Source organism: Perca fluviatilis, chromosome 1 (genome assembly GCF_010015445.1).
Source record: "Perca fluviatilis chromosome 1, GENO_Pfluv_1.0, whole genome shotgun sequence".
Classification (NCBI taxonomy): domain Eukaryota; kingdom Metazoa; phylum Chordata; class Actinopteri; order Perciformes; family Percidae; genus Perca; species Perca fluviatilis.
In genome coordinates, this window is record NC_053112.1 from 37335117 (window position 1) to 37357803 (window position 22687).

General features: G+C 41.4%; 1 protein-coding gene across 1 annotated transcript; it reads right to left on the minus strand.

Moving 5' to 3' along the window:
- Positions 1-1579: 1579 nt before the first annotated feature.
- Positions 1580-19176, minus strand: p4hb (prolyl 4-hydroxylase, beta polypeptide). Its single transcript, XM_039816829.1, has 11 exons — positions 18846-19176; positions 16562-16768; positions 14375-14508; positions 13890-14027; positions 10493-10597; positions 10251-10376; positions 9876-10076; positions 9657-9777; positions 8234-8415; positions 6020-6133; positions 1580-2569 (listed from the first exon to the last, which is right to left on the minus strand). The coding sequence occupies exons 1-11, from the start codon at positions 18982-18984 to the stop codon at positions 2504-2506; spliced, it is 1533 nt and encodes a 510-aa protein (XP_039672763.1). The 5' UTR covers positions 18985-19176; the 3' UTR covers positions 1580-2503.
- Positions 19177-22687: the final 3511 nt, after the last annotated feature.

Sequence of the window (22687 nt, forward strand, 5' to 3'; positions counted from 1 at the left end):
TCGCAGTGAGAGACACAGCACGGGTCATTGTCAAGTGACTGAATGGTTTGCATCATATTCTTTATTACTGATGGGAAATGAGAAATGTTAGATTAAAAAAATAAATAAAAGATGGTTCAAAGTAGCACAAATACCTAACATTGTCTGGTTCAGGCTTCTTAGATTTGCTACTTTTCTGTAGTTTATAGAATGTTTTTATTTATTTGTTGGTGCCATTGATAGATTAAGGATTAAATAAATGTATATTTACACATTAACTGAAAAACAAGAAAAATTGATATTCATTTCAGCCCTGATTTCCATTGGCCAATGGTGGAAGAAGTACTCAAGCCCTTACTGTATCCTTATGTACCACACTTTTTAAAACATTTAAAATAAGTCCTACGTTGAAAATGTTCCTTAAGTGAAAGTATTTAAATATAGTTTGAAAAAGTACTTGAAATAGATATAAAAAAGTACTCAATGCAGAAATACCCTCGCATTTTAGAGACGTCAACAAAAGCGTCAATAAACTACATGTTTTTTCTATGCAAAAAAATGTGTAAAGTAACGAGCATTCAGATTAATGTAGTAGTTAAAAGTACAATATTTCTCTCTGAAATGTAGTGGAGTAGAAGTAGAAAGTGGCATGGAAATTTGTGCTTAAGTACAGTACCTGAGTAAACGTCCTTAGTTACATTCCACCACTGCCAGTCATGTCCCACAACACTTAATTGTAGAGTGACAATAATGCAGACAGGGACACTTACAGCAGTGTGAATGCGAGGTGTAAACGTAGCAAAAGATATTCAATTTTAAACCAAAATGTAGCAATGTAAATGTAGCCTAGAAGCTCCTTGGCCCCTCCTGTTGTAGAACTGTCCACCCATATTAATTCTAAATTGCAATTGAGTGACATGGCATTTTCCCTTCCAAGGTTCATTTTTAGAATAAGTCACTGGAGGTGACATCTGGAGGTACACTTCAAAAAACTAAAACATAAAACTGAAGACAATTTTTTTTTTTTTTTTTTTTTTTTTTATTGGCCACCATTTCACGTTTTCCACATCAATTTGGATATGATGGAATGCTTTGTAAAGTTTCCCCCACCGCTGCAGCTGTCAAACCCATCACCTTGCTCTACTCATGCCCCCCCTCCCTGCCAAACAACACACAGTACATTCATCCTCCTGTTCATGGACGACCAAAAACATGAACTAGTCATTCAACTCACACAACACATTATGCACTCTCTCTCACACACACACTGCTGTGGCAACAAGGGTGTTGGGTAGAGCCAAAAGGGATGCAGGAGGTACAGTATGGGTGAGGGGTGGGGCTGTGTAATTGTTCCCTCCCCACTTCAGATATAATGGACACTTCTCTCAGACCAACCTGACCAGTAAGTTGTACCAATCTCTGTCTGCTTCAGTAACCACAGTGAATCTCTGATTAGGCATGAATGCAGTGCGACCTATCAGAACTGGCTCCAAAAACCCTCCCAGGTCTGAGACCGTGTCCAAGGGCCAACTCTGCCCCAGCTGGCTACAGCTGGGCACAAAGGTACATTATTAAAAATGACAAATCCTAAATAAAAAGAAAACAAAAAAAAATAGTGAAAGCAATTAAATAAAATAGGAGTTTCTCTGAAAAGTTCCTTTTGGAAAAATAGTTCGTAGCTGTGAGGAAATGAGGAGACTAAACTCAAGATTATTTGGGAATGAAGAAATAAAAAACAAAGAAGACTCTCCCCCACCAAAAGAAAGAAAACAATTGGTCCTAGCTACAGATGCTGGGGAGGTGGGGGGGTCCTTTGTGCTACACTGGCCAAGATCTGGAGTTTATTTTAGTGAAGACATTGCAAAATAAACCCATCTATTGGATGGCCCCTTGTCCCCTGAGAGATCAGTCCTTACAAAACCACCACACAAAACTCTGGTCCTCTGGATTTCTATCAGAGGGAAAAGAACATTGGCAGCCCCCCCCCCCCTTACCTACGAATACAGGTTACAACACTCATTTAGCTCATACCCACACTGAACAATGGCAAGGCTTTTTTTCCTCTTTTCTTTTTTTTTTTTTTTTTTTTTTTTTAAAGGAGGAGGGGAGCAAATTCAACAGGGAAAAAAGGAACATTTTTGAAAACTGAATCCCAATGCCATTTTTACATTTGGTTTAAAATATACAAGGCAAACAGCTGATGTGGAGCTTTGTAGAGAAGGCATTGAGGTCTCCCATAGAGGTGGTGCGCTGTTCCACAGAGTCCCCCCCCCACCCTTAGGTGGGACAAGACGAGTCTGGCCAGACGTTGCGAGGTTAGAGATGTGGCTGGCGAAAAAAGGCCCCGCCACGCTACTGATGGACTGGCTGGCTGGCTGGCTGACATAGAGGCAGTTAAAAAGGGGAAGTATTAATGTTCACAGGACTGGGAAGGTCCACAAAGAAGTGAAGGGGGTGATGGTGACTGGTTGGAAGGGTTGGGGCGGGGCGGGACTCGTCTCCTCTCTCTCTCCTCTGCCAACTCTTACAACTCGTCATGTTCGTCGTCATCAGAGTCCAAGTCCTTTTCATCGTCCACATCCTCCAAATCCTGGACAGCAGAGGAGAAAAGAGGGTCGTTTATTAAGACTAGGGCTGGATACCCAATTCAATACTTTTTAGGCACCGACTGAATTGCCTCCTTAGTATCGAGTATTGAAAGATGCCTCGTCATTCAATACCCAATTCCAATACCTAGGGAGGAAATCTCATCAGCGTCAGTGAGCCAATCAGCATGAGGCGTGCTTCTACCAAGATCTAATAAGGTTTGCGATTGGCTGTCTAACTAAAAACTCCACGTTCAGAGAAACGGGTCTCACTTAGTAGGAGTTGAAAAATAAATGAAAACATTTGCACCGTAATGTGTAATGCTGTAACTTTTGTTAAAATGGATTTCATATAAAAAAAAAAAAGTATCGTTCAGGAACTGGTATCTGTATCGAAATGTTTTGAACGAGACCCAGCCCAAGTTAAGACAGAAGGCCAATCCCAATCTCCACCCTAAGGCTCTTAACAGAGTAGAGAAGTCAAATTATCAATATACTAATTTTTTGTCAAAATGGCAACATTAAGCACTGACGATTTGACAGTGGGACAGCGCTAAACACACACACACACACACACACACACACACACACACACACACACACACACACACACACACACACACACACACACACACACACACACACACACACACACACACACACACACACACACACACACACACACACACACACACACCAAAGTGCGAGTGTGGATATCGCAATTGGGCCACTATCTTTCAAATCTGTCAAGCATGCATGTCCACTGGCTATGGACCTTTTTTCACAGCAGACATGTTGACTTATTTGTGTGCATCCCATCCCGGGACTGCTGGTTACTAATCCTAGCTTCTGGGGAGTTTACTCCCCAGAGTCCTTATGTTTTTTCACCCAGCGTTTTTCCTTGGAGAACGTTGGCACCAAGATCCTGGTTGCAGCTGTCGCCGTGGTCCTGCTGCACTCCCTGCTGAGCTCTGCGGTGCCCTGCAGTGTCATGCTGCGTCCTGCTGAACCCTGCAGCTTCCTGCTACGTCCATCCATGCTCTGCTGGGCCACGCTACATCCTGTAACGCCCTACAGCGCACTGATATGACATGAACTACTACGACTACAATTATCGTCACTGTTCATCACATCCCCAACCGGCACCGTCAGACACCGCCTACCAAGAGCCTGGGTCTGTCCCAGGTTTCTTCCAAGAGGGAGTTTATCCTCGCCACTGTCGCACTGCTTGCTCTTGAGGGAATTACTGTAATTGTTGGGGCTTTGTAAATTATAGAGTGTGGTCTCTATCTGTAAAGTGTCTCGAGATAACTCGTGTTATGATTTGATACTATAAATAAAATTGAACTTATAGTAGGAAAAGCACAGCTGAAATTGATAACCTTAACGATGGCTCAGTTCCATCAAGTGTCCCAGTAAGATATTTCAGTGAGTCAGCATGCACAATACCAGGACCTCTCCTAAATGGAATGCAGCCATCCTTAATGGTTTAATACCAGGGCCTCTCCTAAATGGAATGCAGCCATCAGTAATGGTTTTGAACACACTTGTGCTTTCCTACTATGACATTTTCAACATTTTTTGTGGTAGCATGGGGCCATTGTGACGTCTTAACAAATCAAATAATTTGTCACTAATCAAAACGTGTAATCAACACCTTCACAACCACAGCTCGCAGTCGACACCTAGATGACATCTTGGTTCTGCGCAGCCATTCCTCCATGTCTAGTCTGAGGACCGGTGTGTGAGGAGATAAGTCAGATACAGGAAGGCCCTAATGTTGCCTGCAGCGCTGCACGTGCCGCTTTGATCGGGTCTCCAGGCCCGGCCCGGTGAAAAGCTACGACAGCTGCAGAAGGCACCAGCATGTAGCATTCAGCTGGGCTGCCATTACACTTCTGAGAAGTGGGTGTAGCGACAACAGTGGAGTGGAAAGGATGCAGCAGAGTTGGAGCACACAGGACGATGCATGCGCTACATCTTTAACCAAGATAGGGTGGCAAGTGTCTCCCGAGGAGATCGCTCACAACATCCGTTTTAACATTTTGCAGCAAGAGTAAGTTTAGGAAAGGTGCTATTTTTGGCACATTTTCTAAAAACAGCATGGAGGTTTTCTTCAAACGGCTGTTTAACCCAGAGACCTTATGATGCCTGCTAATGTTCAGTTAAGCCAAGTGGGTTAGATCTAAGGTTACAGCATAAAATCCTCATGGAGTCCCTCCAATGAACTTTACTTTGTGCAGCGTTCAGACATGATGCTGAATATGCCTCCAGAAAGCACTGAGGTTTTGATGAGACATGTCTAAAAAAGGAACGTCAATAATATTATCAATAATAATGCACAGGTTATTGAAAATGAGGCCATATTTCAGCAATTATCTTTATGGCGTGGTTTTTTTCTGATATGCTTTGGCTGGATTTTTTGGGTTAAAAAAAAACAAACAACCTAAATGTAATAAAACCATTTCCTGAACACTAATTGTTAATGAGACTGTAGATGAGAACAATCGGTCTCTAAGTCCTCACACTGCAACTACTCTCTCAATGCAGCAGCTGTTGTCCTTGTTTTAGTCCCCATCATCTCCAGTTTCCCTCATTTATGGCTACCTCCTCAATATGAATATGTCCCCACTGGTGTTGGGTATCCGTACACAAAGAAAGCAGTATACATACTCATTTGGCCACAGTCATTATAGTTCAACAGAGCACTGCTGTGCGGTTAGAATACTAATAATTAGGGCTACACGATATTAGGAAAATATCTAATTGCGATTATTTTTGACTGACCTTGTGATTGCGATAGGATTCACGATATCGGAGGGAATGATCAGTTTTGTATCATTATTCTCAGACAGACAGACAGACAGACAGACAGACAGACAGACAGACAGACAGACAGACAGACAGACAGACAGACAGACAGACAGATAGCGTTCTCAGAAACAAGGCTACAAGACAATGTTTTTGTGGTAGCATGGGGCCATTGTGACGTCTTAACAAATCATATCATTTGTCACTAATCAAAACGTGTAATCAACACCGTCACAACCACAGCGCGCTCTCTCTCTCTATATATATAAAAATAAGTGGATATGTACCAAAGAAAAGATTTTTTTCTTTAGTCCGTAGGATAGGATTTGTAGGCTGCGCAGTCTCTGCAGTGCCACAATAATTTATTTTAGAATGGTTTGACACATTTTGCCTTTAACAAATATTGCGCCGCTCTGCGATGTGGATATTGCACTAGTCCATATTGCCATTTCGATAAAATTGCGATTAATTGTGCAGCCCTACTAAGAATGCTGCTTATTTTATGTTCTCTCAAAAAGGAACCTATAATAATGGCCTCAACAGATGAGCTACATTTATTAAAGCTCAGACAGCGTCTTCTTATGAGGCTACAACTGTGCTGTAACCGTGTCGATGCATCTGAGAGACCGTGGAGACCATCTTACCTCTGCGTCCAGATCGTCGTCGTCGTCTCCGGCAGGGGCGCCGCCCTCTTTACCGCCACTCTCCAGGAACTTGGTGAAGCCTTCCAGTGTTCTCTCCCCGTTGTAATCAATCACCTGTTGATCAGACATCATTTCTGATTAACGTCCGTTTTGGGTTAGGCTTTATCCCCAACCCAAAACAAAACGTCTAGAAACATGATTGAATGGGTTTAATTGCAGAAACAAAAATATCCCTGAGCTAGGGTTGGCGGTCTGACAATATACAACGTGCGACAGTAGAAAGGTTTTCACGATTCTCGTGCGATCTCGTGAATACACTGCCTAATTTACTCTTTCAGTTCGAACTTGTGCTTTTGTAGAAGCAACGTTCAAACATCCTTTTTGGCCAGTTTTGACAGCTCTGTGTATTGGACTGATGAGATAAAGATGAAAGATTTGAAGAGCCTTATGTGTGTGCCCCTCTTGACTTCAGGAATGTGCTTGCTTTTCTCACCACATGTGGGGGAGTTGTTTTAGTTTGTATGGAAGTTCCAAATATAAAGAAGAAAATAATTAAATGTGATTAAGTACGGTTGATATATACCGTTACAGTGATAAACGATTACATAACATAATGGAAGATTTGGTCTATATCGCCCACTCCTACAAGGAGCCTTTGACACCCAACTGTGCCATTTAAAAGTAGCCAAAAAACTTTGGCAATCTGTCTTCAAAAAGGTCAGATACAATAAAAATGGGGAGTTTATTTATAAATCTATATTGTTATTCAAAATAATCTGGATTCTGATTTTTTCCATAATTGAGCAGCCCTAATCGTAATCGAATTGGGAGACAAGTGAAGATTCACAGCCCTAATCTGCAATGCAACACATTTAGCTTTTAGCTATTGAATCGGGCCATAATGGCCTGCTCCACAGCACTGCAGCTCCATCCCTTCTTAGCCTTCTTCTGAGTCCTCTGTGCTTCATCTGAGTGGGGCCATGGGATAATCCTCAGACTTAGTATAGGGTTGCCCCGGTGCACACACCACGCATTTAAGGTTGATTAACACGAAGGCTGGCACGTGAATGCCTGGTCAATAAAGGAGTGCTACAGAGCAAAGTGGGTGCAGGCTGAGCGGAGAGTCTTATGTGAGGGAAGTCATCGAGCAGGAATCTATAAGAACCAAACGCCAACATAAAAAAGGTGCAGGACCTTACGAGGCCAGTGAGCTCAGGTTCCTGCACATGGTTAACGCTGCTAAATCAAGAGGCACTAATGACACTTGGGAGGCCAGTATGGCAATGATTTTGGATCCAAATAACCACCCAGATCAACATAACTCCCAACTGCAAAGGCGTGTAATGAATAAGCGGGCAAACCTGATTATTAGGGCTGGGTAAAAAATAAATAAAAAAATTGATTAATCAATGCATTGCAATAAAAAAAATGTCCCCAATTGAATATCGATTTAGAAAATTCTGATATCAATTGTTGTTACCACATTGTTTTACAATCGTAAAATAAGAGTAGATTTAATTTGTGATCAAGTTCCACCCGTGAAGGAGTCACCCTAATGTCGTTTCACATGTTACAGAATTCTCCACATGACCAAACAGCGGCGGCTGCTGATCAGGACTCCAGAGCACAGCTGCATTACGCACGACTGTACTAAGTTTACCTTCGTTAAATAGCCTGAAAGTTACACCAGGCTGCTGCAGTATAACCACACACAGCTCTACACACATCAGACTGATCGCTTAGAACTCAACATCTCTCCATTGTTGGCTGCTGTGTTTCAATAACACTGCATAAATTAGTCGTAGGGCTGGTGGACATTTAGCTAGCGGCTTCATCCCGACAACCACAGTGAAATTTAGCCTGCATGCCAGTTTTTTTCAGCCTCACATTGTTGAGACAGATCAGCTAATACTGGTAGCAAGAGCAACAAGTTACTGTAGACCAGACTCTCACACTGAGCTGAAATGGAGACACTGTGCTGCAACACATGTCTTTTGGTTTAATTAAAAGGATTCTGCTATTACAGTATTGAAGGAATAAAGGGAAAATATGAATCCCAAAAGGGGTGGAAAGGAGACTCACGCTTATAGATCAGTCAAAACAAATGTAGAGGTTTTACAGAAGATTTTGAAGATGAGAGAGATGATGTCAATTACACATTTAATCTCACTCTCTGCTTATGGAGCAAATGTAAGAGAGAAAAGAAACCCTCACCTTGTGCTCTTCACCTGCAGGGAAGAACTTAAGAGTGGGGAAGCTGTGGACTTTAACTGCCTCGATCTCATTGGCTGTGGAGTCCATCTTAGCCACGATAATGTCAGCGCTGTCCTTATACTTCTCTCCGAGCTTCTCCCAGATGGGAGTCAGTTGTTTGCAGTGTCCACACCAAGGTGCATCTGGAATACCACACAGACAACTACACCATTACAGACTAAATATACAGTACACTTTGATTGGCTTTAGCTCAGTTACATATCGACTAGGGCTGCAAGATTTGACGAAAAAGTCAAACTGCGTTAGGGATATAATGGTATCATGAGTTTACTTGCTTGATTATCAAGGAATACAAATGAACTGCACAATTTTTGCGGTTATGTAAATCGCAGTGAAATTGCGATTGCAATTAGATTAATCGTGCAGCCCTAATCTTGACCCCTGAACACATTTGAAATGCAATACGTCAGTCATACCTTTTCTTTTCAGCCATTAAATTAAGCTCTGGTAAATCGGGTGTGTGGATGTTTGATTTCAGACAGGTCTGTACATTCTGCTACCATGTATAGCTGGAGGCAGGTAAATGCACACTGATCATATCCCATGCAGCCTCAGCTTTCATGACCTCGTTCCCCTTTGACGGGCTAGGAAACCCCCACCCTCCTCTCCACGGGTCGGGGAATACGGGCTGACCCTGCTGTGCATGACTGGACATAATCTGTATTTAACAGCCAGCGATGGAAAATTCCTCCACAAATAGTGCTTTGGATGTGGATCGCTAGCTAGCTAGCTAGCTAACAAAAAAATCCATCAGCTGTATTTAACAGGATATTTTAAACTTCAGTGCCTGGTGACAGTCATTTGCAGAGTGGTCTAAGAGGAGGGGGGGGGGGCATCGCCTCTTGGTATTTGAAAAGAGCTTAGCATTGGGCAAAGTAAAGAAGGGCACCATTTGAGTTTGAGGCCAAATCTCTCAGATTAGCAACTGAGCTTTGACAGCAAAATACCACTTTAAAAAACAGGTGAACCCTTTTTTACCTCAAGCAGATTATTCATGAATATATTTTAATGCCATTTAAAAAGGGCTGGGTTAAAAAAAAAATTAAAAAAAAATAACCAATTTAAATCTATATTCATTTGAGCGATTCAATTACGATTCATAAAATCTAGAATCAATCTTTTTCTATGTCATGCTAGCTTGCTGGGAAAGGAGTTACATTTTTAATGTCAACATTGATACTTTTAATTCACCAGGTAATTGCTTGGAAATGAAAGAGATTCCACAAAGTGAAATATCCCAAATTGAACTGAAGAGGTTATCTAAGCCGGACCTTGTGATTTGGAATCTGATTGAGAAACCAGTGGCAATACGCAGCCCTACTGGTTGAAATGGATAGGTCGGCTGACAAGAGGAGGCTCTTACAGAATTCCACAAAGACGTTCTTAGACGAATCGAAGACGACCTCCTCGAAGTTCTTGCCGACCAAAACCCTGACAGGGTTTTTGTCCCAGTCTTCAGGGATGTCCTGACTCATGAGGTGGGGCTGTCAGAGAAAAATAAATAAATAAACGCAACATTAAATCACATATCTATGACATGCATGTGCTGCCATAACTAATCACTCCTCTCTTTGGATCTCACCTTCAGTTTGCCCTCAATGAACAGTTCGCAGAAACTGATGATGCTCTCTGCTGTGATGGCGTCGCTCTCGGGCCTGTACTTGGTCATCTCGTCCTCCAGGGTGATGAGGCGGATGGCAGGGCACTCCTCTTTCTTCAGGCCAAAGAACTCCAGGATGCGCTGGTTGTCGTCCACGTCGCTGTCGATGAAAATGAACAGGATCTGGACAGGAGAGATGAAAAAAAAAAAAAAATTCATTCAAAATATCCTGACAGAGCAGTCTTCCATTTAATTTTTTTTTAATAAAAATAGTGCGTTTACACAGAATGCACATCAATCACATTTGACAGGTTAAAGACAAGTGCATTGGCGGGTGCTTTTATACAGTTAACTTACCCGACCCTTGAATCCCTCTGCGGCTTTCTTAAACTGGTCCATTTTGTCCTGGAAGTCTTTAGCAGTTTTGGGCAGAAACATGAGGATGTGGGACTTGATTTCTCCACCGAAGATTTTAGGGGCGGTCTGCAGGAAAATTAGATATATACAAGTGTGACATGTGGGGATAATGCTAGGACTAGTACATCTTATTGTAGTGGACAGTCGAGGGGAAAGGAGATGTGCATGGCCCCGGTCATTACCTGCTCTGTGAACTCGATGACCAGAGGAAGCTGGTTGGACTTGACGAAAGCGAGGAGGTTCTCTTTGGTCAGCTCTCCGTCAAAGGTATTGCGCCCCTCATCAAACTGTAAGGGAAACATGGAAACATTTAGAAACAAATATTAACCACCCATCTAGTCTGCCTGTGAACACCACAAATAGATTTACCAGACAAACCCCTTTAAAAAAAATCCCCTGGTAGCCCCCAAGCTGACAAACAAGCTTTTATTAAGTGTTAAGAATAGCCGTGGTACAGCCTTGCCAAGCAACCCTTACTGGCATACAATAGGAAAAAAGGACATTTGGCTAGTGGCATACTGCCAGCCTTGCGGCCACTGACCAAGGCTTTGGAACGTAAACCTTAAACCCCGCTGCAATAAACAAGTGAAAGAGCCCAGCTGTTTATTGAGACTGAGCCCCTGCTGTGGGAGGGTTTGTCTCAGTGTAGGTAACGAGCCCACATGTCAGCGGTGTTTGGATCAGGGTAAAGTTACCAGCACGGATCAGAGGCCAAGACAATAGCAGTGGAGGACTGAGCCTTGGTCCATGTGCCAAAATGAAAGAACATCATCCATACCTCAAAAGGACTGCAGAAAACACACAGAGAAGTTTGTTGTAGAGTTTGTGGTTTGTTTCTGAAGCAGCTGGGGCTGCATGAAATTATTACTTCATTACTGATCTACTGCAAACCATAAAATGATGCGCGTCATGAGGTACCACAGCAAAAAGTGACTGAAGGCATCACGTGTGAAACAATAACAAACATATGGTGATTGGACTATAACTATATAGCACCTAAAAGCCGTCCAAAGCACTTACAATGCCTCACATGCACTGAGCAGTGCTGCCATGCAAGGATCTGGTCTGCACGTTAGGAGGTGTGGGTAGGGGTTCAGTGTCTTGCCAGTGATTGAATCACAAACCCTGCGAGTGATTAAATACACACAGTTTACCAACTGATGAAGGAAGTATCCGACTCTTTAGCTGCTAAAAGCATGCCATGTTCACCAGCTATCTCCAACTGCATCTGTCTGCTGTTAAACAGCTATTTTGTATTCATTTGTTCTGCATTTATTGTTCATTTCATATTAATGTTTGATATATTTGTTTATTTACACACTAACCACCAAAGCTAATTTCCTTGTAAGTGTTACTTACTTGGCAATAAATCCTTTTCTGATTCGGATTCCGTTTGGTGCCGCACGGGTAGTGTGCAGTGAGCCTTCAGAAGCTTTTCACTGAAAACCGCTGCTTGCTGCGGCCAAAAACGACGCCGACAGTGTTCACAGTTGTGGACAGCTAACCAATGAGCTGAATTGACTATAAAGCTCCGTAAAGCCCAGGGAGCTGCAGTTTGAGATGAAAAGTCTGTAGGTTTATCACCCCTTTCAGATTGTCATTTGACTATTTATTTTAATTAAAATCGGTCACCATTTGCATTGAGAAGCAGCTTTCAAGTTTCAAAGCTTCTTACAAGAAACCCTTAAGAGATGTGGTCATATTTAAGCAGATCCACCTCCGAGCATTGGGAGCCACAAATGGCAAAAAGAAATGGATTTTTTTTTCCTATTGTTGTTGCTGAGTAAAGCAACAATCATAGCCTTAGGCTGTAGGATGAGGGAATATTTGCGGTTGTGAACTAAGTATTTCAAGAGTTAAAAGTACACCCTCACATCGCTCGGTTGCTTAATATTTTATTGACGGACACACTGGACATTGACCCAATCTGACAAATCCACACGTCGACTGAGATACTGTTGTGCTGATAAGTAAGCTAAATGATTTCTAACCTATTCCGCAAGGGACTTTGTAGTCAGTTACTGGGATTCAAGACAAGCATCACCTCCTTTTAAAAAATAAATAAATAAATAAATAAATAAAAACATCCTGTGTATGTTTCAACGACCTACAACCATGAACGTATAAAAGAGAACTGGATAGATAGTTGGAGGCGGGGCCCTGTTCATTCACATAAAAGTTGCTCTGTGGCGCATAAAACCAAAACAAGTTAACCGCCACTATAAAATTACCCGAAAGGATCGGCACTGCGTCCGTAATTTTTTGCCCATAATGCAGGCGCACTAAAGACTTCCGCCTCCTGAGACAGCCACTTCCGGCTTCCAAATGTCAGCAGAGAAAATGGATCAAATTGTGATACTGAAACGGGTCAATTTGCGGGGGATTGTGATGCTCAAAAGAAATGTACCCACTGAATTACAGACATCTCTTTCACCATGCAAGTCTATGGGGGAAAGTCGAACCTGGTAGTTACAATTCCATTGTTTTGCCGAAAATTGACTTCAATGCTCGGCCTAATTCGTGGAAGTGTGGCAACAACATGGGAGGAATGAAAGCTGGCCTATTCAGGCTAGACAGCGTGCACACCGCTGCCATTCATTCTGCTCATAGCCGAATGGGGATAGTTTAAAGATCACCTGATACAGCTCTTCACCATTTATACCACGTACAACATTCATACACATTCAACGTAAACACCAACAGCGTGGCGGTCATTTTGCCGCAGGTCGAATAACACGGAAGGCACGCGAAACGCGAATACGCACCTTAGACGACCGATTACGAAAGACGAGAGTGGATACTGTGAGGTCGAAGGCATCACATTACCAAAATGTAAAATCAAAAACACTGGGGTGTCTTCAGCGGCTCGTCGGTAAACGCTTACACATGTGAGCGTATTTCATAAGCTGATGCAAGGACCCTAATAACCTGTTTACAATATGATATGACTGTAACTGGGGCAATGAGTAAACCCTTAAAATAATCACGATGTCAACCGTTTGTATCTTATGAGATGTCCTGTGACCACAGTTTGTTCATGTGTTGGAATATTAGTGCTGGGACAATATGCTTTTGTCCCGATTCGATTCTTTCACAATACTTGGGTGTCAATTCAAGTTGCAATTTTCATTTATTGCAATTGTACAAATACTGCGATACGATAGTATTGAGTACTGTGATTTTCTTTCCCTTCTTTAACAAAAACAAAAGCTGAATAATACACTTCTAGAGACAATATATCAAGAGACATTTTTAAAAACTAATCGTTTTCTAAAAAGAATGCACATCACTGACTTTTCTTCTTCATTTGCTGGAAATGGATATGATGTACCTTATAAAACAGAAATTATTTAGGTGAATCATTGGTAAAAAAAAAAAATATATATATTGATTCTAGGGAAAAGAATTGATTTTAAAAAAAGAATTTCGATCCCCCCCCACCCCTACTGAATATACAGTACATATATATTTAATGTGTGTGCGATTAGATTGATGCTCTATACATCTTATGTGTCACCAATACATCTACATGAATTATTTTGAAACATTGAATAAATAAATTTAAGAACTCGAACTCACCTTCTTGAAGAGGACAACACTGTCCTTGGACACCTCAAACTTAGCGAAAACGGCACTGTCGGCAGTCACGGCGAAGGGAACGTCGTCTGTGGTTTCAGCTGCTTTTTCGAAGGCCTTGGCCCCCTCAGAGTCCGCATCCTACGCACAAGAAAAAAAAACTTCCTTAAGATAAAGCACTGTGCAAGTGATCCCCAATTATTAAACTAACTTTTAAACAGCAGCATTTTTCTTTCAATGCTTTGAAAGCAACATAGCATGAGAAATATGCCAGACAATCATATTTGAATAATGAAGATATTAAATAGCCAAACATGTATTAATTGTGCTTTTGGGATGACAAAGCATTGCCCAACAATAAACTCAATAAACAAAGAATCTGGCCAAAAAGTGTGTATACAATATAAACAAAAGGAGGCTTTATTTACAGAAATGTAAATCTAAATCTTCACTAGTTCTTTTCAGACCTTGAGAGATCAGGGTCGTACCTTAAAGAATCCGATGACTGCCACCTCGTTGTCAGCGATCAGAGACTCGGCCTCGGTGACTCCGGCCAGGGTGGCGACAGCCGGGCCTGTGCGCTTCTTCAGCCAGGCGACGATGTCGTCGGCCTGCCTGCCAGCTGCAACACAACACAACACAATGACTCAAGCACCTTTGTATGCACAGACAGCATGGGACTGGTCAAAAGCCACGAGTCAAATGCTAAAACAGCCTCATTCATCCATATTAGGAATGTAGAGAACTGTACAGGTTTCTTAGTTTTTATTTTACCTTTATCTTACCTTCGGTCACACGGACAGATTATGTATGTCATTCCTCAAACCCGTACGGTGTTTGGTGAAAGTGCTTTTAAAGTTTTTACTCAGTCATCTTGGTGTGAGCTACAAAGTCACCTTAAACTACATTATTTTATTAGCATGGAAGATTTAAAAAAAAAAAAAAACAAGAAAAAAACAACAACACAGGATTAAGGACTTTCTGACCACTGAATGCACATGTCCTGTTACTGAACTCTGATCATTGATTGTAATTTGCGGTTTAAGTCAGTATCTTTTCAAGTCTTGGCCAGGACTCCCTTGTAAAAGAGACTGAGTCTCAATGGGAATATTCCTTGTAAAATAAAAAAGGTTAAATAAAATCTTTCCTAGTAGTTAAATAGGCCAAAGACACATCAGACAGATGGGGACCTCAACTTAAATACTTACTGCGCTGATGTTCTGTGAATTTACACTGCCTTACTGTGGTCAAACTGAATATATGCAGACACACAGATGCCCTTTGCACATTTTCTGGTGTGAAAGTTTAGGTGCATTTTGAAAGCGAAAATATGTCTACAGCAAAAACAAACCATGTATTTGCATTTGTGGAAACTCTGACGGTGTAAGAGCGGTTAGCCAGATGGCAATAGAAAACACTGCTTATTTGTTTTGACTTTCACATCCAAGCACCATGTTGTACAATAAGTGAATATGCTAAATTGGCTGTCAGACTGAACCGCTGATGCAACATAGTAGCAATTTCAGTGAGAAACGCACATTGATGAAGTGATACAGCATTTATTCAGTGCTGTGAGGTTTTGTGGTAGTTATTCCCACACACAAAAAAAATAAAATAAAAAACTTCCCAACCTACGCTAAGATGCAGTCCTTTCTAAACCAAGACTGGCCCAGGCCAGCAGAGAAAAGGATACGTGAAGGACTGCACATCTCTCTGCTGGCTCAGAGTGAGTATGAGAGGAACGTGCAGGGTAGGCCCAGCCCACATTTGTCTCAGTGGTGTTTGCTCAAAGCTGATTGGCTGACTCCGTTTATGCAGCTGTGCAGATCATATTACCAGGATGAGGAAAAAAATAAATAAAAAAAAAAATAAAAATCACTCAATAGGGCTTCTCCTTTAGTTGTCAGAACGGATTATTGATGCAATCTATGAAGGCTTTCATGAGATTGTATTATGAAATAATTTTCACCCACTTTCCTATGGCAGGAGTTACTCAAGATTACATCACTTTGTCAGAAAAAAAGTCTCCCATTCATTAAAGTGCAATGAGTAGAGAATTTGTGGTGTTTAAACAAATTTGTGGTTTTCCCTTGCGTTGCAGCCACTACCATGTAGCAAATCTTGCACGTAGCATGTTTCTGCTCATCGTCGGATTCCTCGAAGCCAAACTGTTCCCACACAACGGAGTTGGTTTTGCCTTTTTTGCTCACCAAACGCTCCTGTGGCTGCCCTCCTTCTGCCATCTTTACTCGCGCTGAGTTTTTGAAATTCCAGCGGATGATATGCACGCGACTTGCCTCCCTGACTGTATAGGCTGAGAGAGTTTATGACCTCGGGAGGGGCGGATAAGCACGTGTCATTCAGAACACAAGACAAAATAAGAGTGTTCTTGCAAAACAGAACATGGCAAAAATAATCTTTTTTTTCCTCGATTGTACTATTTTGGTGATTGTTGGGAGCCAAAATCAAAATTTAATTAATTACATAGCACTAAAAGGAACCTTATAAACATCAAATGTTAATCTAACATACTAATATAGAATACACCAAATCCACACACCACACGTCTGCAGTATATAAACGGGAGGTAATTTCCCATCACTGCCTCTAACTTCTAAGAAAATCTATCTCATGAAAGCAAGTCCGTACGAATGAAAATGACAATAAATGCTCACCGGAGTACTCTTTGGGTGACTCTTTCTCTCCGCCTTTGAAGAACTTGATGGTGGGGTATCCCCGGACACCGTACTCCTGGGCCAGCTCGGTCTCCTCTGTGGCGTCCACCTTACCCAGGCGGACCTCGGAGCCCTCGGCCTTCAGCATGCCAGCGGCCTTGGCGAACTCTGGAGCCAGGGCCTTGCAGTGACCACACCATGGGGCATCTGCAGGAGTGTGAGGAGGACACACATGCACATTTACATTGTTATTTATTTTGTCAATTTTTGAAAGTTTTCAAAAATGTAAATGTCTTAATATAATTCCAACATATGACTGGCCTATAGGTAAGGTATTCACTAAGATAGCCATACACAAATACAGTTAATTGTAATGATTCATTGTACCACATGTATGCATAACATTGAAAGATTTAAATAATCATGCCAACAATTATTATTTTAATAGCTTAGTATATTATGCAAAAAAATTATAAAGGCCGTAGGCTGGCATATACATTATTGTAGACCCAGTTTAATATGCAACTTAATTTTATACAATATACTGTATGTAGTAGGGGGGAGGTCCCTGCTCTGTCTCTCATTGAGTTAAGGGATCCTTGACTTAAACGTTGCCGACCCCTGCTATAGAGGGTTGATCATTTTTGGGACAAAAAAAATCGATTCAATGGACAGAAGTGTTTACCAACTGTTTTGATAAAGGATTACTTGTTCACCACCAAACATGACTGATGATGTGCTGTTTTTCTCAATTATCTTCAATTTTAAGTTAAATGTCAGTTTGGGCTCTGGGAATTTGCAATCAGGATTTTATACTATTTTCTGACATTTTATAAACTAAAAACTTTATGTATGTGCACACAATATTATCAACAGATTAATTGATGATGTTTCCAGACAACTTGTGGTGAAGTTCGTTTGCAACCTTTTTGAGAGTTTGAACTTTAACAATTAGTCCTTTGAGGATTAGCAACTGGGGGAAACTGCCATAAACCAGAGCAAGCTGCCATAATAAATGAGGGATAATTTAATTGCCACTGAGGTTTCCCCCTTATTTATTTTTTTACAGTCTATGGTTTCACAAGTTGATTTGTAAGCCATGATGTCCAATTGTACATGGAAAAGGGACAGGCACAAATATCAAACACAATCTCCTAATCAAAAAACGACACGTCGAATAAAATGACCTGCATTGCATCACCTTAAATTCTTGACAAAGAACAAAACTTCCTTGTTCCAGGAGCCAATATAAAACGTACAGATGAACTTCTGTAAAGTACACGTCAACCTAGCTCCACATCAAACTAAAAATCCCGCCCAGTTGACAAATACGAGGGCAAAAAAAAAAAGCCTTCATCCCTCCCATCCAGAGCTCATTGGATAATCTTCCCAACGGCCATCTCTGACTGGTCCACGGATTTTTCACACAGTATGTGAGCAGGTCAACAATCTGACAGTGTATAGCGGGATGGGCCAGCAGGCTAAGGAGAAGTGGCTTAATATAGCCTGTGCTATGACACAAATGCTTCCTATTATTATTATTATTATTATTGAAAATAAGTCAAGAACTGCATGGGAATTACAGTAAATGAGACGACCGGGCTGCACTAAAACTGAAACATGCAGTATGAAACCACAGCAGGCAATCGAAAATAATAGCCACGCACTTTACGGATTCACCTAACTATTTTCGGTTATGGCTACTTATGGCATTAATGGTTATGTTATTCTAGTCTTATCCCAACGGCAAAAGGGATAATGCACGCCGTGGCCGATTTCTAAAAATGCAATATGGTGCGCCGCTATTCTATAACACCTATAACGAAGTTAAAGCAAGCATATGGATAAACTAAATTTGCAATAGGATTTGCTAACATAGTAGTAAGTAAATCACGCTGGGGTTGTGCCAAAATCCGTATCCCCATCAGAATACGTTCACACTTTGAAGATAACGTTGGCGTTACTCGGTGCTAGTCAAATTTAATAGAAAACGGTCTGATAATACATACATTTCTTACTCAGTTTGAACTAACGTTACAGAGAAATAGCTGGTGTGAAACTAGGTGGAATAGATTAACGCACAGATGCCAAATTGAGCACGACATCATTAAGTTCGCCACCAACAGCAGTGACTTTAGCCAACTTGTCAAAGTGTCCAAGTGTAATGCTAACATTAACCCAGGATGCATTTAACGTTGACGTTAGCTAGCTAGCCGCGCAACCGGTGAGCCTGTTGAAGACGGCTAGCGCTAGCTGGAGAGATTTTGTAGCTGATGTTACTTACAGAATTCAACCAGGATGTTAGGGTGAGCTTTGAGAGCCTCGTCGAAGTTACTTTTCTTCAACACCAGGACATCTTCTTCCTCGCCGACCTCAGCTCTGCTGGCCACGGCCAGTGTGCAGACGAGCAGAAACTTCAACATAGCTAGTTTTCGTCGAGTATTCTTCTTGACAGAGAGACGAGAGCTGTAGACACGGTCGGCTAAGGTTTAGCTGTGAAAATGGTCTTAGTTTTGGTCTGCTTCCTTGGTAGGGTTGGGAGAGTAGCTGGTATTTTGTGTCTACCGCTACTAACGTGGCATTGCACGCAGAAACCGGAGGGGTCAGCCGTAGTGCGCATGCGTATTTATCAGGCCGAAAGCAGTTCGTGTTGAAATGTGACTGGACCGCAGCAGACTGTACCTGGAAGTGAATGAGCGGCTGCTGGCATGCCTACACATCAGCCCTCGGTGATAACACACAGGGAGCGTGGAAAACTGCTTTTTTAAACATCCACACTATTTAAACAGACAAAGTAGGCGATTATATATTTAAGTACAGTTTAATTCATATTATATAGCCTACACATCATCCAGTATTCTTTTGGTGTATCCAAATGTGTGAAACTACATGTACCATATGTGAAATATGTTAACTATGTTGCAACTTGGGTATTAACAATATGCTTTCTGACTTTGGATTATGAATACAGGCTAACTGTAACTGGGTATGTTTGTGTAACTGTAACTGATGCAACTATGAGGAGGGGAGGTGTCTGGAAATGTGTGTGTTGTGTTTGCAAAGGGCCAAAGTCTAACTTACACACCATATGCCACGTGACGTTTTTATTAACAACTCTGCTTACACTCTAGTAAAAAATAATAATAATTCAGAATTAGGGTTTTTTTCTCTTTGTTTTACTACTTTTCATCTCCTTGCAATACCCATTATCTTTATAGGGACAGTTAGTCTGTTGGACCAGTCCAGTTATAGTACACTGCTGGTTTAGGGAAACGCCCTGTAGACACTATAGAGAAAGGATAGATGATGTGACACTTTACATGATGCATTTAGGCCTATTATTCCTCATTCCTCCTCTCAAAGGGCCTCTTTTTAGTGGAATTTAAGTTGCTTCTTAAATCACTGTATTTGATAAATAATAGTAAAAAGCAACATATTTATAGACTGTTGTAAGAATGTATTTGATGAGCCTCCTTAACACGATATCGGTTATTTATCCTTTATTTAATATTGTTGTGAAATTAATTAACACATTTATAGTGTGATTGTGTTATAATTGTATATTTTGACAATATAAATTTGTTTTCATCCCTCATTTACTTACTTTTCTACATTTACTTATTATTTATGTATCATCTGATTAGGAATCAGAAACTTTTTTGTGTATTTTTGTTTATATAGGTTCTTTATATGTATGTATATTTTATGTGATGTGTTTTTTGCTCTCAGACATTGTATTGTCTGTCTTTTTGTGTAATTTTTGATGAATAAAAATGTATTAAAGAAAAAAAGAATAATCCTCTCAAAAGGCCAACCGACCTGCATTAATATGCATCTACTGGCTGGTGAGCGCAGCTGCTCTGGCTGGTTGTGCTGCGTGAAGCTGTGGCTGTGGATATGGTTAATGTTCAGACCATGGCTGCAGTTGTGATTGTATCTAGATGCTATGGATATGCTCATGGCAGCTGTACTGCGGCCAGGGGAAAAATTCAGGATGCTGTACATAGGCATTCTCTATCTATGGGCGCCTCCCCGCATCCAAAGCTAATTATTCTTGTATATTTTGCTGCATTTCCACTGCATCGGTACAGCAAGGCTCTACTAAACTTGACTCGCTCTTTTTTAGTTTTCCATTAGCTGTGGATTTTGGAAGGTTCCTGATAACCACTGACCGGCTATATCCTACGGCTAGTCATAATCACAGCTGCAGTCTGTCTCAAACAGCCTCTGCAGGAGAATCATCTCCTCACCTGGTCTAAATACCTTTTAGGCTAGGTTGGGCACCTCCTATTGTATGTTCAGCCGAATGAACCACTGTGCGCAGGACCTTGCGGCCCTGTTTAGTGCTGTTTCCGTAGCCAGGCGGTGATGTACTCTCAATGGTGCAGTGTAGATATTGGAAATTTGTATTTGAGGGGATACCTGGAAGTTGCTCAGGCGTCTGAGGTGAAACCTTCTCTGCCTTGCCTTTCTCACCACTGAGTCAGAATGCAGTGCCCAGGACAGACCCTCTGTGATGTGGACACCAAGGTACTTCAAGCTGTCCACCCTCCTCACGAGGACCTGTCGATATTAAAGGTGATCTATTATATAGCATTTTCAGGTTCATACTTGTATTTTGTGTGTACTACAACATGTTTACATGCTTTAATGTTTAAAAAAAAACTTTATTTTTCTATTACTGCCCATGGCTGCTGCATCTGTATTCACCCTCTGTCTGAAATGCCCTGTTGGAGCGCCTGTCCCTTTAAGCTCCCTAGTCTGCTCTGATTGGTCAGCAGTCCGCATCTCGCTCCTATGTTGGTGGTGTCTTGCTTCAACGGAGTATACAGCAGGACTTTGTACACCAAACAGCAATAAAGGCTTATAAACCAAATATGACACAACCGGACATGTTTCAGCAGAAGTGTGACCTGAAATTGGCAGCCAAGATTACAGGTTTCCATGGCTTTAGCACGTAGCTACTATAGTTAGCAGATAATAGAATATAGCAGCACTTTCTACCGTAAAAAATCGCAGATAAAGGCTTCAACATTGGGAGCAAAGATTACAGATTTCAGTGGCGTTAGCATGTAGCTACATACAAGGATATAACGTGGATGATCGAACCAGCTGTTCAGTATTTAGGCATTGTAAGGGATAAATGCACAACTGCAGTCAGAACTCAATTAAGTCAGGATACTAGATGAACTTAGAAGTTCCTACTCACACCCTGCCGCTTCCAGTGATTAAATCTGACACATTAATCATCACATCAAGTCTTCAAAAGACTTTGTGCTGCCACAGGCCATGTGTTGGAGTATGATTACTCAGGGACTTTTCTGGCAAACAGAAGTTCTGTGCATGCAGCCAGCACCAGCTCTCTGTTTTCTATTCAGCCTTTAACTGTTGTACTAAAGGTCCCACAAGATATTACGAACGTGATAAATATTATAAAGAGTATTATATATATTCAATGGCAATTCAATGGAAACTGGCTCATGTTATCCAGTTGAATAAAAGTGGAGACCGACTATACTTTCCTGAATAATTACTGCCTCACAAGTACTACAAGACCATTTCTGTGTTAATCCAATTTACTGCACTGTTTGGGCATTTAGACTTTAATTAGACAGGACAGTTGAAGATAGGAAAGGGGGGGGGAGAGGGGGAATGACATGCAGCAAAGGGCTGCAGGTCGGAATTGGACCCACGGCTGTTGCAGCAAGGACTGAGCCTCTGTACATGCAGCGCACGCTCTACCAGGTGAGGTACCCAGGTGCCCCAATTGACTGCATTTCAGGAGAAGATGGGAGATGAATGATTGGGTTAAACTCTTTGGCTGAGACACGCCAGGTCAGATTTAGTTTGGGTGGGCTTTAAAGTGAGATTGAAGATCAAAAGTGGGTTTGGTTTCCTGGCAACAAGCTTTTCTAAATGAAGCAACAGTGTTAAGTCAAATTAGTATTCATCCTCTGCTCCCCCTAATTCCACCTCTATGACTTCGGAGCTGTTATGAAATGTGATATAACATGGTTGCCATAGAATAATATGGATAACTTATCAGTTAAGGTTGCTAATATCATGTTTACCTACAGTCTTTGTACAGAAGGTGTTCATGAAATTATTTCAGTACTCTATGAACTG

Excerpts from the sequence above, each read along its gene's own strand:
- p4hb (XM_039816829.1), bottom strand. The coding sequence starts at position 18,984 with ATGTTGAAGTTTCTGCTCGTCTGCACACTGGCCGTGGCCAGCAGAGCT. Across the intron at positions 10,598-13,889 it reads GTGTTGTCCTCTTCAAGAAG|TTTGATGAGGGGCGCAATAC; the intron begins GTGAGTTCGAGT and ends TTTCCCTTACAG. Across the intron at positions 10,077-10,250 it reads CAGAGGGATTCAAGGGTCGG|ATCCTGTTCATTTTCATCGA; the intron begins GTAAGTTAACTG and ends TCTCCTGTCCAG.